Source organism: Heterodontus francisci, chromosome 8 (assembly GCF_036365525.1).
Source record: "Heterodontus francisci isolate sHetFra1 chromosome 8, sHetFra1.hap1, whole genome shotgun sequence".
Lineage (NCBI taxonomy): Eukaryota > Metazoa > Chordata > Chondrichthyes > Heterodontiformes > Heterodontidae > Heterodontus > Heterodontus francisci.
The window spans coordinates 122,803,164-122,820,948 of record NC_090378.1 but is presented as its reverse complement, the minus strand read 5'-3'; the positions used below and the strand labels follow the sequence as shown (position 1 = coordinate 122,820,948).

Genomic DNA, 17,785 nt, shown 5'->3' with positions numbered 1-17,785 from the left:
TGTGTCAGTACAGGAGGTGGGACTGTGTGTCCAATATTATGTCTTATATATAACTGTGGGATGTGTCAGTGCGGGAGGTGGGACTGTGTGTCCATGAACATATATTATATATAACTGTGGGATGTGTCAGTACAGGACTTGGGCCTGTGAGCCCATTATTATATATTCTAGATAACAGTGGGATCTGTCAGGACAGGAGGTGGGGCTATGTGTCCAATATTATATATTATATATAACTGTCGGATGTGTCATAATGGGAGGTGGGACTGTGTTTCCAATATTATATATTATATATAACTGTGGAACGTGTCAGTCGAGGAGGTGGGACTGTGCGTCCATTATTATATATTATATGTAACTGTGGGATGTGTCAGTGCGGGAGGTGGGACTGTCTGTCCATTATTATATATTATATATAACTGTGGAACGTGTCAGTCGAGGAGGTGGCACGGTGCGTCCATTATTATATATTATATATAACTGTGGGATGTGTCAGTGCAGGAGGTGGGACTGTGTGTCCATTATTATATATTATATATAACTGTGGAACGTGTCAGTCGAGGAGGTGGGACTGTGCGTCCATTATTAGATATTATATATAACTGTGGGATGTGTCAGTGCGGGAGGTGGGACTGTGTGTCCATTACTATATATTATATATAACTGTGGAACGTGTAAATCAAGGAGGTGGGACTGTGTCTCCATTATTATATATTATATATAACTGTGGAACGTGTCAGTCGAGGAGGTGGGACTGTGCGTCCCTTATTATATATTATATATAACTGTGGAAAGTGTCAGTCGAGGAGGTGGGACTGTGTGTCCATTATTATATATTATATATAACTGTGGGATGTGTCAGTGCGGGAGGTGGGACTGTGTGTCCATTATTATATGTTATATATAACTGTGGGATGTGTCAGTACAGGAGGTGGGACTGTGTGTCCATTATTATATATTATATATAACTGTGGAACGTGTCAGTCGAGGAGGTGGGACTGTGCGTCCATTATTATATATTATATATAACTGTGGGATGTGTCAGTGCGGGAGGTGGGACTGTGTGTCCATTATTATGTATCATATATAAATGTGGGATGTGTCAGTGCAGGAGGTGGGACTGTGTGTCCATTATTATATATTATATATAACTGTCGGATGTGTCAGTGCGGGAGGTGGGACTGTGTGTCCATTATTATATATTCTAGATAACTGTCGGATGTGTCAGTACAGGAGGTGGGACTGTGTGTCCAATATTATGTCTTATATATAACTGTGGGATGTGTCAGTACAGGACGTGGGACTGTGAGCCCATTATTATATATTCTAGATAACAGTGGGATCTGTCAGGACAGGAGGTGGGGCTGTGTGTCCATTATTATATATTATATATAACTGTGGGATGCGTCAGTACAGGAGGTGGGACTGTGTGTCCATTATTATATATTATATATAACTGTGGGATGCGTCAGTACAGGAGGTGGGACTGTGTGTCCATTATTATATATTATATATAACTTTGGGATGTGTCAGTGCGGGAGGTGGGACTGTGTGTCCATTATTATATATTATATATAACTGTGGGATGTGTCAGTACAGGAGGTGGGACTGTGTGTTCATTATGATATATTATATATAACTGTGGGACGTGTCAGTGCAGGGCTTGGGACTGTGTATCCATTATTATATATTATATATAACTGTGGGATGTGTCAGTACAGGAGGTGGGACAGTGTGTCCATTATTATATATTATATATAACTGTGGGACGTGTCAGTGCAGGGGTTGGGACTGTGTATCCATTATTATGTATTATATATAACTGTGGGATGTGTCAGTACAGGAGGTGGGACTGTGTGTCCATTATTATATATTATATATAACTGTGGGACGTGTCAGTGCAGGGGTTGGGACTGTGTATCCATTATTATATATTATATATAACTGTGGGATGTGTCAGTACAGGAGGTGGGACTGTGTATCCATTATTATATATTAGATATAACTGTGGGACGTGTCAGTGCAGGGGTTGGGACTGTGTATCCATTATTATATATTATATATAACTGTGGGATGTGTCAGTACAGGAGGTGGGACTGTGTGTTCATTATTATATATTATATATAACTGTGGGCCGTGTCAGTACAGGAGCTGGGACTGTGTGTCCATTATTATATATTATATATAACTGTGGGACGTGTCAGTGCAGGGGTTGGGACTGTGTATCCATTATTATATATTATATATAACTGTGGGATGTGTCAGTACAGGAGGTGGGACTGTGTGTCCATTATTATATATTATATATAACTGTGGGACGTGTCAGTGCAGGGGTTGGGACTGTGTATCCATTATTATATATTATATATAACTGTGGGATGTGTCAGTACAGGAGGTGGGACTGTGTGTCCATTATTATATATTATATATAACTGTGGGACGTGTCAGTGCAGGGGTTGGGACTGTGTATCCATTATTATATATTATATATAACTGTGGGATGTGTCAGTGCGGGAGGTGGGACTGTGTGTCCATTATTATATATTATATATAACTGTGGGATGTGTCAGTACAGGAGGTGGGACTGTGTGTTCATTATGATATATTATATATAACTGTGGGACGTGTCAGTGCAGGGCTTGGGACTGTGTATCCATTATTATATATTATATATAACTGTGGGATGTGTCAGTACAGGAGGTGGGACTGTGTGTCCATTATTATATATTATATATAACTGTGGGATGTGTCAGTGCAGGGGTTGGGACTGTGTGTTCATTATTATATATTATATATAACTGTGGGACGTGTCAGTGCAGGGGTTGGGACTGTGTATCCATTATTATATATTATATATAACTGTGGGACGTGTCAGTGCAGGGGTTGGGACTGTGTGTTCATTATTATATATTATATATAACTGTGGGCCGTGTCAGTACAGGAGGTGGGAATGTGTGTCCATTATTATATATTATATATCACTGTGGGATGCGTCAGTCTCGGAGGTGGGACTGTGCGTCCATTATTATATATTATATATAACTGTGGGCCGTGTCAGTACAGGAGGTGGGAATGTGTGTCCATTATTATATATTATATATAACTGTGGGCCGTGTCAGTACAGGAGGTGGGACTGTCTGTCCATTATTATATATTATATATAACTGTGGGATGCGTCAGTATAGGAGGTGGGACTGTGCGTCCATTATTATATATTATATATAACTGTGGGATGTGTCAGTACAGGAGCTGGGACTGTGTGTCCATTATTATATATTATATATAACTGTGGGATGCGTCAGTATAGGAGGTGGGACTGTGCGTCCATTATTATATATTATATATAACTGTGGGCCGTGTCAGTACAGGAGCTGGGACTGTGTGTCCATTATTATATATTATATATAACTGTGGGATGCGTCAGTACAGGAGGTGGGACTGTGTGTTCATTATTATATATTATATATAACTGTGGGCCGTGTCAGTACAGGAGGTGGGACTGTGTGTCCATTATTATATATTATATATAACTGTGGGCCGTGTCAGTACAGGAGCTGGGACTGTGTGTCCATTATTATATATTATATATAACTGTGGGATGCGTCAGTACAGGAGGTGGGACTGTGTGTTCATTATTATATATTATATATAACTGTGGGCCGTGTCAGTACAGGAGCTGGGACTGTGTGTCCATTATTATATATTATATATAACTGTGGGCCGTGTCAGTACAGGAGCTGGGACTGTGTGTCCATTATTATATATTATATATAACTGTGGGATGCGTCAGTACAGGAGGTGGGACTGTGTGTTCATTATTATATATTATATATAACTGTGGGCCGTGTCAGTACAGGAGGTGGGACTGTGTATCCATTATTATATATTATATATAACTGTGGGCCGTGTCAGTGCTGGAGGTGGGACTGTGTGTCCATTATTATATATTATATATAACTGTGGGCCGTGTCAGTACAGGAGGTGGGACTGTGTGTCCATTATTATATATTGTATATAACTGTGGGCCGTGTCAGTACAGGAGGTGGGACTGTGTGTCCATTATTATATATTATATATAACTGTGGGCCGTGTCAGTACAGGAGGTGGGACTGTGTGTCCATTATTATATATTGTATATAACTGTGGGCCGTGTCAGTACAGGAGGTGGGACTGTGTATCCATTATTATATATTATATATAACTGTGGGATGTGTCAGTACAGGAGGTGGGACTGTGTGTCCATTATTATATATTATATATAACTGTGGGCCGTGTCAGTACAGGAGGTGGGACTGTGTGTCCATTATTATATATTATATATAACTGTGGGCCGTGTCAGTACAGGAGGTGGGACTGTGTGTCCATTATTATATATTATATATAACTGTGGGCCGTGTCAGTACAGGAGGTGGGACTGTGTGTCCATTATTATATATTATATATAACTGTGGGCCGTGTCAGTACAGGAGGTGGGACTGTGTGTCCATTATTATATATTATATATAACTGTGGGATGCGTCAGTACAGGAGGTGGGACTGTGTGTCCATTATTATATATTATATATAACTGTGGGATGTGTCAGTACAGGAGGTGGGACTGTGTGTCCATTATTATATATTATATATAACTGTGGGCCGTGTCAGTGCTGGAGGTGGGACTGTGTGTCTATTATTATATATTATATATAACTGTGGGATGTGTCAGTACAGGAGGTGGGACTGTGAGTCCATTATTATATATTATATATAACTGTGGGACGTGTCAGTACAGGAGGTGGGACTGTGTGTCCATTATTATATATTATATATAACTGTGGGATGTGTCAGTGCAGGAGGTGGGACTGTGTGTCCATTATTATATATTATATATAACTGTGGGATGTGTCAGGACAGGAGGTGGGACTGTGTGTATTGAGGTTTTTGTAAGGCTCTGTCTCACTGTGGATAGACCAGCTTTTAGCTTGCTGACAGTAATAATCTGCGACATCCTCATTCTGTACATTACTGATTGTCAGAGTGAATTTGAGGTTCTGTTGACTGCCGGTGAATCGTTCGGATGTTCCTGTGTATCGAGTTGTTGCATAATAGATCAGGAGAGTGGGTTTCTGACCGTCTCGCTGCTGATACCAAGCTACATACTTGCTCACGGACTGGCTGGCCGTACAGGTGATCGTTGCGGTCTGTCCCAGTGTCACTGACAGTGCCGGTGGAGACTGGGTCATGATGATGGTGTCTCCACTGATACCTGAGGGGTAATAGAGAAACAGAGTGAAGTAAGAACTGTCACAGAAAGACCCTGTAAAATGAGATATTATTAGAGACAGTGACCGCTCCTCATGTTTCAGCATTTTCTCTCCAATCACAAGTCAGTAGAATTGGACTGAAACAAACAGCAGGAAAATATTAACCGTGGAAGGAGAGAGATTTGTACCTGCGACGCAGAATGCCAGAGGCCAGATCAGCTGGATGGGTGAAATCATGGTGCCTGCTCCTGTCTCTGTGCCTGGTTACTGATAAACTCTCCCTTCACTGGGCTCTGCTTTATAAAGCTGCAGCCTGTGAGAGTCTGACTGCCTGTTTCTCAGTATGTAAATGGTATCACCCAGAGAAAGGCACGTCAGCAACTCTCACTTCCTCTTCTCTCTTTCTGTTTCCCTCACTACCTCCCTCCTTCTATTTCTCACCCCCTCTCTCTCTGCCTCTTTATCTCCTATCTCAATCCCTTTCCCTCTTTTGCCCTCTCCCTCTCACTCACTGTCTCTCTCTCCCCCACCCTCCTGAAATCTTTCTCACTCCCCTTCCCTCATTCTCCTTGTCTCTCTCTCCATATCTCTTTCTCTCTTTTTCTGCTTCTCCCCATCCCTACCTCTCACTCTTTGTCTCTCTGCCTGCTCTCTGTCCGCTCTCTCTCCCTCATTCTCTGTCTGTATCTCTCTCTGTCTGTGTCTTTGTCTTTCTGCCTACTCATCTCTCTCTCCCTCACTCTTTGCCTGTCTCCCCATCTTGTTCTTCCAATCTCACTCTCCCTATTTTGCTCTCTCCTCCTCTCCCTGTCTCCCTGTCTCTGTCTCTCTCCCTCCCCATCTCTCTATCTCTCTGTCTTTGTTCCTCTGCCTACTCATCTCTCTCCCACCCTCCATTGTTCTGTAATTCTGTAACTGATCTCTAAAACAGGAGTTATTACTGGAGACTGGAACACTTTGAGGCCTGGTGCAGCAGTTAAATGTCTCCCCCTCTATCTCTCTCTGTCTCACAGCCTCCACCTCACTCTCTCTTTCCCACAGTCTCCCAGGTGGAGCACAGTTAAATGAAGGGTAAAACTCCCTCTGCTCTGCCCCACCAATGGATGTTAACCCTTGACACCAGAAACATGCCTTCTCCTGGAGTAAGGCCCCATTACCCACAGTGACCATGCTTTGGCCTCTCTCAGTAAGACTGGCAGATTATTGTCAAATTTAGGGCAGTTCTGTGCTGTTGGCCTATTCTCAATGGGACTGGTTTGGACAGAAAGCTCATTTCATGAAGGCCCAGCAGAGAGAGGAGATCCTCACCCCATCAGTGTGAGCTGGAGGGACAGGACAGAGTCTGACCCACTGCCCCATCCTGTCAGCTCATAACATGTTCAAATCCCTTCCCGTCTCCATCCCCTTCCATGGTCAGGCTCCAGGTCATTGGAGTTTTACTGGGATGAGGGGCGGACAATCAAACATTTACAACATGAAGGAGCTGTCCTCCACATCAACCATAGTGTCCATGTTCCATTGGTCCTCCAATAGGGACCAGTAAACATGGGCCTCCTTCCCACTGGACCTCCAATAGGGACCAGTAAACATGGGCCTCCATCCCACTGGGCATCCAATAGGGACCAGTAAACATGGGCCTCCTTCCCACTGGGCATCCAATAGGGACCAGTAAACATGGGCCTCCTTCCCACTGGGCATCCAATAGGGACCAGTAAACATGGGCCTCCTTCCCACTGGGCATCCAATAGGGACCAGTAAACATGGGCCTCCTTCCTACTGGGCATCCAATAGGGACCAGCAAACATGGGCCTCCTTCCTACTGGGCATCCAATAGGGACCAGTAAACATGGGCCTCCATCCCACTGGGCATCCAATAGGGACCAGCAAACATGGGCCTCCTTCCTACTGGGCATCCAATAGGGACCAGCAAACATGGGCCTCCTTCCTACTGGGCATCCAATAGGGACCAGCAAACATGGGCCTCTGTTTTCCTCCATGGCCTCACTCCTCCCTACCTTTGCCTCCTGCTGCAGACTCACATTCCCTCTCTCACTCTTCCATATTCTGACACTGCTTTCCTGCCCATCGCTGCTTCCTTCATCCCACCATTGACAGCAGGGTCTTCAGATGCCTCGGCCCTGCTCTCTGAACTCCCGCCATTAATCCCTCTCCCTCTCCAGGTCTCTCTCTGCTCCATCAAACTCTATCCTTTCACCCAAGCCTTTGATCACTCTTCCTAAAGACCCCTCACCACCTCCTCCGTTCCTCATACTGCAGCTCTGTGAAGCATCTTGTGACGTTTTGTATATTATAGGCGCTATATAAATTCAAGTTGGGTGTGGATTTCGGGTGGGGACAGAATTGGATACAGTGGTGATGGTCCCTGTAGTCAAATATCCTGTTGACAGGGTCCAGGCTTATAGACACAGAATGGGGAAGTGGGTGAGGTAGGAATGTGCTGTCGGGGCCCATGGAACTGTCACCCCAGCATGAAGTGTCGCTCAGGAGGGGAGAGGGAATGTTCGGAGTCCTGAGCTCCATTTCCCACACCAGGCATTTTGTCTTCCAATGAATGAATGAGATGCCAATTTCGAGCCCAGGTTAGGGACAGTCTCGTACTGTGGGCCCAGGTCTCGATAAGGGAATTGGAGATATACCTGAAAAGGAAAGATTTTCTGGGTTATAGGGCTAGAGAGGGGCAGTGGGACTAATTGGGTAGCTCACAGGCACGATGGGCTGAATGGCCTCCTTCTGTGCTGTAAAATTCTAGATAGTGTGTGCGGTTCACAGTTTTCTCCCGTGTCATTAACAAACGTCCAGCTGCTCCAAGCTCCTTCTTTCACTTCCTCTGTTGGTTAAGTTTCAATCTTCCGAACTGACAGTCTTTGCAGTTATTTTTTACATTGGGGATTTCTGCTGTGGTCTGAGTCTCTAATAATAACCGTCCAATCAGTGAAAATAACAGCAGCTGAGAGCAGTCAGCACTGAGGACCCAGTCTCACTGGGAAACACATTGGGAAGATCAAAGCTGATTGTTTAGTGAATTCTCTGAATACTCTTGACTCCCCCACCAGAGGAAACAGTTTCTCTTGATCTCTCTGAATCATTTTAATCCTTTATTCATCTTAAATACCTCAATGAGATCACCCCTAAATTCTCTGAACTCAAGGGAATACAAGCCTAGTCTATACAATCTGTCCTGATAATTTAACCCTTTCAGTCCCGGTATCATTCTGGTGAATCTGTGCTGCACCCCCTCCAAGGCCAATCTCTCCTTCCTGAGGTGCGGGGCCCAGAACTGAACACAGTTACTCCAGATGCAGTTAAACCAGAGCTTTATTCAACTGGAGTAAAACCCCTTTGTATTCCAGTCCCCTTGATAGAAAGACCAACATTCCATTAGCCTTATTCAATATGTTTTGTACCTGTCACTAGATTTTAGTACTTTCTGTACTTGGACCCTTAAATCTCTCTGTTCCTCCACAGTTCTCAGCTTCTCACCATTTAGAAATTACTCTGATTTATCTTTCTCAGGTCCAAACTGGATGACCTCACACTGTCCACATTGAACTCCATCTGCCATTGTCTTCGGTCCCCATCACAAACTCCATTCCCGAGCCACTGATTCCATCCCTCTCCCAGGGACTGTCTGAGACTGAACCAGGCAGTTCACAGCCATGGCATTGTAGTTGATGCTGAGATGTGTTACTGACCACATAAACCACATCATCACTAAAACCACCTATTTCCACATTGCTAACATTACCAGTTTCTACCACACCTCAGCTCATCCACTGCTGAAACCCTCATCCATGCATTTATTACCTCTAGACTTGAGTATTCCAATGCTCTCCTGACAGGTCTCACACATTCTACCCACTGTAAACTTGATCTCATCTAAAACTCTGCTGCCTGCGTTCGAACTCGCAGAAAGTCCTGTCCTGTTCCCCCATCACCTCGATGCTCATTGGACAACATTGTCTCCTGGTTCGGCAATGGCTCAGTTTTAAAATTCTCATCCTTGTTATCAAATCCCTCCCTATCTCTGGAACCTCCTCCAAGCTGCTGAACTTAGTGTCATCAGCAATCTTGGATAGATGTCTCTATTCCTTCATCCAAGTCATTGATCAATATCGTGAAAAGTTGAGGCTCCAGCACAGATCCCTGGGGACACCACTATTCACAGCTTGCTAACTGGAGTAAATACACATTATCCCTACTCTCTGTCTCCTACCTCCTAACCAATTCCTTACCCATGTCAAAACATTTCCTCACATTCCATATGCTTCCATTTTGCGAACAGTCTCTTGTGTGGAACCTTCTCAAATGCCTTCTGGAAATCCATATAAATAACATCCATAGACATTCCCTTATCGACCACATTAGTGACCGCTTCAAAAAATACAACTCGGTTAGTTAAACATGTTTCACCCTTTTTAAATCCGTGCTGACTCTCTCTGATCAGTTTATATTTGTCAGTCATTCTGTCCCTAATAACAGATTCAAATAACTTCCCCAAAACAGATGTTAAACTGAGATGTTAGTCGTGAATTACTCAAGCAAACAGCCGTCAGAGAGACGAGGGCTGAACGGCCTCCTCCTGTGCTGCAGAATTATACTGCTTTTTGGCTGAAACATGTGGATTGGAACAGGAGGTGTGCTGGAGTTTAAACAATGAGTTAAATATGGAGGTAGTGTCATTAGTGGGTAATGCACAGTCTACATTGTGTCCAGGACCCTCTCTAAAAGATGTCTTTCTCTTTTTCCTTTTTCAGGTCCAGGGCTGTAATTAAGGAGCTGAAAGAATATTTAGTGAAGAAGTTTCCGGACTGTGCGGTGTGTGTGAAGGTGTTCGGCAGTGACTGATGATTACAGCTCCTTGTTCAGTCTGCTCCGCCCTCACCACTGATCAAGCCATGTAACCTCCTGTCACACTGAGTGAAATTACAATCGATATCATAGTGTCAGTCACAGAAAACAACAGCATCACAGTCTGAGTCACTGGGACAGACATCACTGCCTCACATCAAAGAACAGACCCCTTATCCCCTCTCACCATGTTCATAAACCATACAGTAGAGAAAATATACTGACAAACACCACCTTATATTAAACACTCACATCCATAGAACACCTTCAGAGGTAGAGGATGGGACAGAGATTGAGAGAGATAGATAGAAAGAGAGAGTGAGATGGAGAGAGAGAGAGATAGACTCTGTGTCAGCTCCTGTACATGTTTTTTCTTATTCATTCATGGGATGTGGGCATCACTGGCTAGGCCAGCATTTATTGTCCATCCCTAATTGCCCTTGAGAAGGTGATGGTGAGCTGCCTTCTTGAACCGCTGCAGTCCATTTGGGGTAGGTATACCCACAGTGCTGTTAAGAAGGGAGTTCCAGGATTTTGACCCAACGACAGTGAAGAAATGGGAATATAGTTCCAAGTCAGGATGGTGTGTGACTTGGAGGGGAACTTGCAGGTGGTCGTGTTCCCATGCATCTGCTGCCCTTGTCCATCTAGGTGGTAGATGTCACAGGTTTGGAAGGTGTTGCCTAAGGAGGCTTGGTGTCTTACTGCAGTGCATCTTGTAGATGGTACACACTGCTGCCATTGTAGGTCTCTTGTGGAGGGAGTGAATGTTTGTGGATGGGGTGCCAATCAAGCAGGCTGCTTTGTCCTGGATGGTATCGAGCTTCTTGAGTGTTGTTGGAGCTGTACCCATCCAGGCAAGTGGAGAGTATTCCATCACACTCCTGACTTGTGCCTTGTAGATGGTGGACAGGCTTTGGGGAGTCAGGAGGTGAGTTACCCGCCACAGGATTCCTAGCCTCTGACCTGCTCTTGTAGCCACGGTATTTATATGGCTACTTCAGTTCAGTTTCTGGTCAATGGTAACCCCCAGGATATTGATTGTGGAGCATTCCGCGATTGTAATGCCATTGAATGTCAAGGGAAAATATTTAGATTCTTACTTGTTGGAGATGGTCAGTGCCTGGCACTTGTGTGGCGCGAATGTTACTTGCCACTTATTAGCCCAAGCCTGGATATTGTCCAGGTCTTGCTGCATTTCTACACGGACTGCTTCAGTATCTGAGGAGTCACAAATGGTGCTGAACATTGTGCAATCATCAGCGAACATCCCCACTTCTGACCTTATAATTGAAGGAAGCTCATTGATGAAGCAGCTGAAGATGGTTGGGCCCAGGACACTACCCTACAGAACTCCTGCAGTGTTGTCCTGGAGCTCAGATGATTGATCTCCAACAACCACAACCATCTTCCTTTGTGCTAGGTATGACTCCAGCCAGTGGAGGGTTTCCCCCTGATTCCCATTGACCTCAGTTTTGCTCGGGCTCTTTGATGCCATACTCTGTCAAATGCTGCCTTGATGTCAAGGGCGGTCACTCTCACCTCACCTCTTGAGTTCAGCTCTTTTGTCCATGTTTGAACCAAGGCTGTAATGAGGTCAGGAGCTGAGTGGCCCTAGCGGAACCCAAACTGAGCGTCACTGAGCCGGTTATTGCTAAGCAGGTGCCGCTTGATGGCACTGTTGATGACACCTTCCATCACTTTACCGATGATTGCGAGTCGGCTGATGGGGCGGTAATTGGCCGGGTTGGATTTGTCCAGCTTTTTGTGTATAGGATATACCTGGGCAATTTTCCACATTGCAGGGTAGATGCCAGTGTTGTACCTGAACTGGAACAGCTTGGCTATGGGCGCAACAAGTTCTGGAGCACAGGCCTTCAGTATTGTTGTTGGAATGTTATCAGGGCCCATAGCTTTTGCAGTATCCAGTGCCTTCAGTTGTATCTTGATATCACGCGGAGTGAATCGCATTGGCTGCAGTCTGGCATCTGTGATGTTGGGGACTTCAGGAGGAGGCTGAGATGGATCATCTACTCAGGACTTTTGGCTGAAGATTGTTGCAAATGGTTCAGCCTTATCTTTTGCACTGATGTGCTGGGCTCCCCCATCATTGAGGTTGGGGATATTTGTGGAGCCTCCTCTTCCAGTTAGTTGTTTAATTGTCCACCACCATTCACGACTGGATGTGGCAGGACTGCAGAGCTTAGATCTGATCCGTTGGTTATGGGATTGCTTAGCTCTGTCTATCGCATGCTGCTTACGCAGTTTGGCAGGCAAGTAGTCCTGTGTTGTAGCTCCACCGGGTTGGCACCTCATTTTGAGGTATGCCTGGTGCTTCTCCTGGCATGCCCTCCTGCACTCTTCATTGAACCAGGGTTGATCCCCCGGCTTGATGGTAATGATAGAGTGGGGGATATGCCAGGCCATGAGGTTACAGATTGTGATTGAGTACAATTCTGCTGCTGCTGATGGCCCATAGTGCCTCATGGATGCCCAGTTTTGAGTTGCTAGATCTGTTCAAAATTTATCCCATTTAGCACGGTGCTAGTGCTACACAACATTATGGAGGGTATCTTCAATACGAAGACGGGACTTCGTCTCCACATTGATTGTGCGGTGGTCACTCCGACCAATACTGTCATGGACAGAAGCATCTGTGGCAGGCAGCTTGGTGAGGATGAGGTCAAGTATGTTTTACCCTATTATTGGTTCACTCACCACCTACTGCAGACAGTCTTGCAGCTATGTCATTTAGGACTTGGCCAGCTCAGTCAGTAGTGGTGCTACCGAGCTACTCTTGGTGATGGACATTGAAGACTCCCACCCAGAGTATATTCTGTGCCCTTGCCAGCTTCAGTGTTTCCTCCAAGTGCTGTTCAACATGGAGGAGTACTGCTTCATCAGCTGAGGGGGGCAGTAGGTGTTAATCAGCAGGAGGTTTCTTTGCCCATGTTTAACCTGATGCCATGAGACTTCATGGGGTCTGGAGTCACAGTTGAGGACACCCTCCCAACTGTATACCACTGTGCTGTCCCCTCTGCTGGTTCTGTCCTGCCGGTGGGACAGGACATAGGCGGGGATGGGGATGGTGATGGCAGTATCTGGGGCATTGTCTGCAAGGTATGATTACGTGAGTATATCTATGTCAGGCTGTTGCTTGACTAGTCTGTGGGACAGCTCTCCCAATTTTGGCACAATCCCTAGGTGTTAGGAAGGAGGGCTTTGCAGGGTTGACAGGACTGGATTTTTCGTTGTCATTTCTGGTGCCCAGGTCAATGATGTGTGGTCCGTCCAGTTTCATTCCTTATTGACTTTGTAGCAACTAGATACAACTGAGTGGCTTGCTAGGCCATCTCAGAAGGCATTAAGTATAAAACGCATTGGGACTGGAATCACATATAGGCCAGACCAAGTATGGATGGCAGATTTCCTTCCCTAAAGGGAATTAGAGAACCAGATGGGCTTTGACAACAATCGGCAATGGTTTCATAGCCATCATTAATTCCAGATTTATTAACTGAATGCAAGTTTCACCTTCTGCACTGATGGGATTTGAACCCATCTCCCCAGAGTAATACCCTGGGTCGCTCGTCCAGTGACAGTACCACTACACCACCACCTCCCCACATGTAAGAGTGAAGAAGTCTTATTGCAGTTCGATCGGACCTTGCTGAGACCACACCTGGTGAACTGTGGACAGTTTTGGTCTCTTTACCTAAGGCAGGATATACTGGCCTTGGAAGGAGTGCAGCAAAGATTCACCAGACTGATTCCTGGGATGAGGGGATTGTCCTATGAGGAGAGATTGAGTAGACTGGGACATTATTCCCTGAAATGTAGAAGAATGAGAGGTGATCTGATTGAAAGATATACAATTTGTAATGTGATTGACAGGGTAGATACTGGGAGGATGTTTTCGCCTGGCTGGGGAATCTAGAACTAGGGGTCCCAGTCTCAGAATAAGGGGTCGGCCATTTCGGACTGAGATAAGGAGAAATTTCTTCACTCAAGATGTTGTGAATCTTTGGAATCTTTGGAATTCTGTATCCCAGAGAGCTGTGGATGCTCAGTCCTTGAGTATATTGAAGACAGGGGTCCATACATTTTTGGTTACAACAGAAATTAAGGAATAGGGGATAGTACGGGAAGGTGGAATTGAGTGAGAAGACCAGCCATGATCATATTGAATGGTGGAGTAGATTCAAAGGGCCGAATGGCCTCCCCTGCTCCTATTTCTGGTGTGATTATAATTGTGTCAGTGTGTGTTAATAATAAATGGGTTTCCTCTGTTTTAACTGGTCATTATTTAATGATTGAGCTGTTACCCAGGATAAGCTGCAGAAGGTCCAGTTTCTAACCAGAAACTCACCACTCGGGCTCTTGGTCAACATGAACTGGTTACTGTCCCGCCCTCCCTGACTAGTCTCTGAGTTACTGTATTTAAAATGTACATTTTCCTTTAATCCATCCACTGCAGTCTCCAGCCAGGGCTCCATTCATCCAGTGCAGTCTCCAGCCAGGGCTCCGTTCATCCAGTGCAGTCTCCAGGCCAGGGCTCCATTCATCCAGTGCAGTCTCCAGCCAAGGCTCCATTCATCCAGTGCAGTCTCCAGCCAGGGTTCCATTCATCCAGTGCAGTCTCCAGCCAAGGCTCCATTCATCCACTGCAGTCTGCAGCCAGGGCTCCATTCAACCACTGCAGTCTCCAGCCAGGGCTCCATTCATCCAGTGCCGTCTCCAGCCAGGGCTCCATTCATCCAGTGCAGTCTCTAGCCAGGGCTCCATTCATCCAGTGCAGTCTCCAGCCAGGGTTCCATTCATCCAGTGCAGTCTCCAGCCAAGGCTCCATTCATCCACTGCAGTCTGCAGCCAGGGCTCCATTCATCCACTGCAGTCTCCAGCCAGGGCTCCATTCATCCAGTGCCGTCTCCAGCCAGGGCTCCATTCATCCAGTGCAGTCTCTAGCCAGGGCTCCATTCATCCAGTGCAGTCTCCAGCCAGGGCTCCATTCATCCAGTGCAGTCTCCAGCCAGGGCTCCATTCATCCAGTGCAGGCTCCAGCCAGGGCTCCGTCCATCCAGTGCCGTCTCCAGCCAAGGCTCCATTCATCCATCACATCAGTAAAACGTACAAGGTGAAAACCATCGAACTGTAATAGTGGAGACTGTCGTCAGGATGGGGGAGCAGGGAGCTGCATGGATTGGTGGAGGGACATCCTCTTTCCTCTCAGATACACACCTCCCTGAGCTCCATCCCTCCCTCCATCCAAGCTCCATCCCTCCCTCTATCTGATCTCCATCCCTCCATCTATCTGAGCTCCATCCCTCCCTCTATCTGAGCTCCATCCCTCCCTCTGTCTGAGCTCCATCCCTCACTCTATCTGAGCTTCATCCCTCCCTGTGTCCGAGCTCCATCCCTCCCTCTGTCTGAGCTCCATCCCTCCCTCTATCTGAGCTCCATCCCTCCCTCCATCCGAGCTCCATCCCTCCCTCTATCTGATCTCCATCCCTCCATCTATCTGAGCTCCATCCCTCCCTCTATCTGAGCTCCATCCCTCCCTCTGTCTGAGCTCCATCCCTCCCTCTGTCTGAGCTCCATCCCTCCCTCTATCTGAGCTTCATCCCTCCCTGTGTCTGAGCTCCATCCCTCCCTCTGTCTGAGCTCCACCCCTCCCTCTATCTGATCTCCATCTCTCCATCTATCTGAGCTCCATCCCTCCCTCTATCTGAGCTCCATCCCTCCCTCTGTCTGAGCTCCATCCCTCCCTCTGTCTGAGCTCCATCCCTCCCTCTATCTGAGCTTCATCCCTCCCTGTGTCTGAGCTCCATCCCTCCCTCTGTCTGAGCTCCATCCCTCCCTCTATTTGAGCTGCTGGGAGTCAGACCTGAGTTTGTTACATTTAATACCATTCAGAATAATGTCTGCATATTTTAAGTGTAAGTTTGATGAAATAAATTTGAACAGCACCAAAAACATTACAAATGGCTACTACATTTGGCAAAGTAGAAACCACAGCATTGTGTCAATGAGCATAGAACTAATGAAAGGGAGAATAAAAACTTTATGAATATGATTATCAGAAATGTGTCATTATTATATTTAAAAAGGTCTCCTTGTCAGTAAAGATATATCCTGTTGAGTAATATATGCAGACAGGCTGTGCTAAAGTTGGACAATGTTGAGATGTTGATTTCATGTTTTAACAATAAGCAGAATTAAGTTAACAAGATGTGAACAAGATGAGCAGAAATTGTTTACAGATGCTGATGACAGCCTCTGTGTTCCTCAGAGGGTCCCAGTTGTGTTGTTCACAAACCATGTTTTGCAGCCAGGCTGCTCTTCTTAAAGGCAGGCTGTCCCTTTTAAAGGAAATCTGAACTGAATAATATTGCTGCAGTTTAAATGATGCCAAACAGAATGCCAGGGGAGGGAGGGGCTTCAAGGATGACAGAGGCATGAACAGTGGAGGTGGGTAGGAGCAGAGATACCATGGTTCTTCAGGGGGTGGGGGTTGCGGTTAGGATGCATTGGTGGGTGTGTGAGGGTGAGGTGGAGTATTTGACTGTCAGGAGTGAATCCTGAGTGCTCGGGATTGTTACTGGGTGAGTGATGGGGGTGTGGTACAATGAGCAGGAGGAGAGGTTGGTGCTGTGCTTGGTGGGAGATGTCCTGTGAAGATACATTCACTGACCTTGACCACCCTGTGAGGTCACTGAACTTCTCGCGACACTGCTGTCAGGTCCTCAGGTCCAGACTCCAGGAATTGACCTCCCTGGTCATCGCTCCCATTCTCTTCTGAGAGTTTTGCTTTGAGGGCCTCCTGGCTTCTTGTGCAAACATTGATTCTCTCCTCCTTTGTACCTCCTCTATTAATGTCTCCAGTGTCACATCGGGAAACTTGGGAGCCCTCTCTCTGCTCTCCAGCCTGTGTTTTCAGGTACATCACACTTCACAGTCCAGTCTGTGTACTCAAGTAGATCACACTTCACAGTCCAGTCTGTGTACTCAGATACATCACACTTCACAATCCAGTCTGTTTACTCAAGTAGATCACACTTCACAGTCCAGTCTGTGTACTCAGATACATCACACTTCACAATCCAGTCTGTGTACTCAGGAACATCACACTTCACAATCCAGTCTGTGTACTCAGATACATCACACTTCACAATCCAGTCTGTGTACTCAGATACATCACACTTCACAATCCAGTCTGTGTACTCAGGAACATCACACTTCACAATCCAGTCTGTGTACTCAGATACATCACACTTCACAATCCAGTCTGTGTACTCAAGTAGATCACACTTCACAATCCAGTCTGTGTACTCAAGTAGATCACACTTCACAGTCCAGTCTGTGTACTCAAGTAGATCACACTTCACAGTCCAGTCTGTGTACTCAGATACATCACACTTCACAATCCAGTCTGTTTACTCAAGTAGATCACACTTCACAGTCCAGTCTGTGTACTCAGATACATCACACTTCACAATCCAGTCTGTGTACTCAGGAACATCACACTTCACAATCCAGTCTGTGTACTCAGATACATCACACTTCACAATCCAGTCTGTGTACTCAGATACATCACACTTCACAATCCAGTCTGTGTACTCAGGAACATCACACTTCACAATCCAGTCTGTGTACTCAGATACATCACACTTCAC

The 17,785-nt window shown here is 45.8% G+C and overlaps 1 long non-coding RNA gene and 1 gene segment (V, D, J or C); one reads left to right on the top strand and one right to left on the bottom strand.

The window, feature by feature from the left end:
• LOC137373129 (Ig kappa chain V region Mem5-like) overlaps positions 1 to 5,542 on the bottom strand; it is a 60,626-nt gene extending 55,084 nt beyond the window's left edge. Inside the window, 2 exon segments of the V gene segment in view lie at positions 4,940 to 5,245; positions 5,432 to 5,542. Of these exon segments, the coding sequence occupies positions 4,940 to 5,245; positions 5,432 to 5,480 (355 nt within the window).
• The window catches only part of LOC137373130 (uncharacterized), a 57,184-nt gene extending 47,105 nt beyond the window's left edge, over positions 1 to 10,079 (top strand). The window contains exon 2 of the long non-coding RNA XR_010975598.1: positions 10,019 to 10,079. This is a non-coding gene — a long non-coding RNA (uncharacterized lncRNA). The remainder of the gene's footprint in view (positions 1 to 10,018) is intronic.
• The last annotated feature ends 7,706 nt before the right edge of the window (positions 10,080 to 17,785 follow it).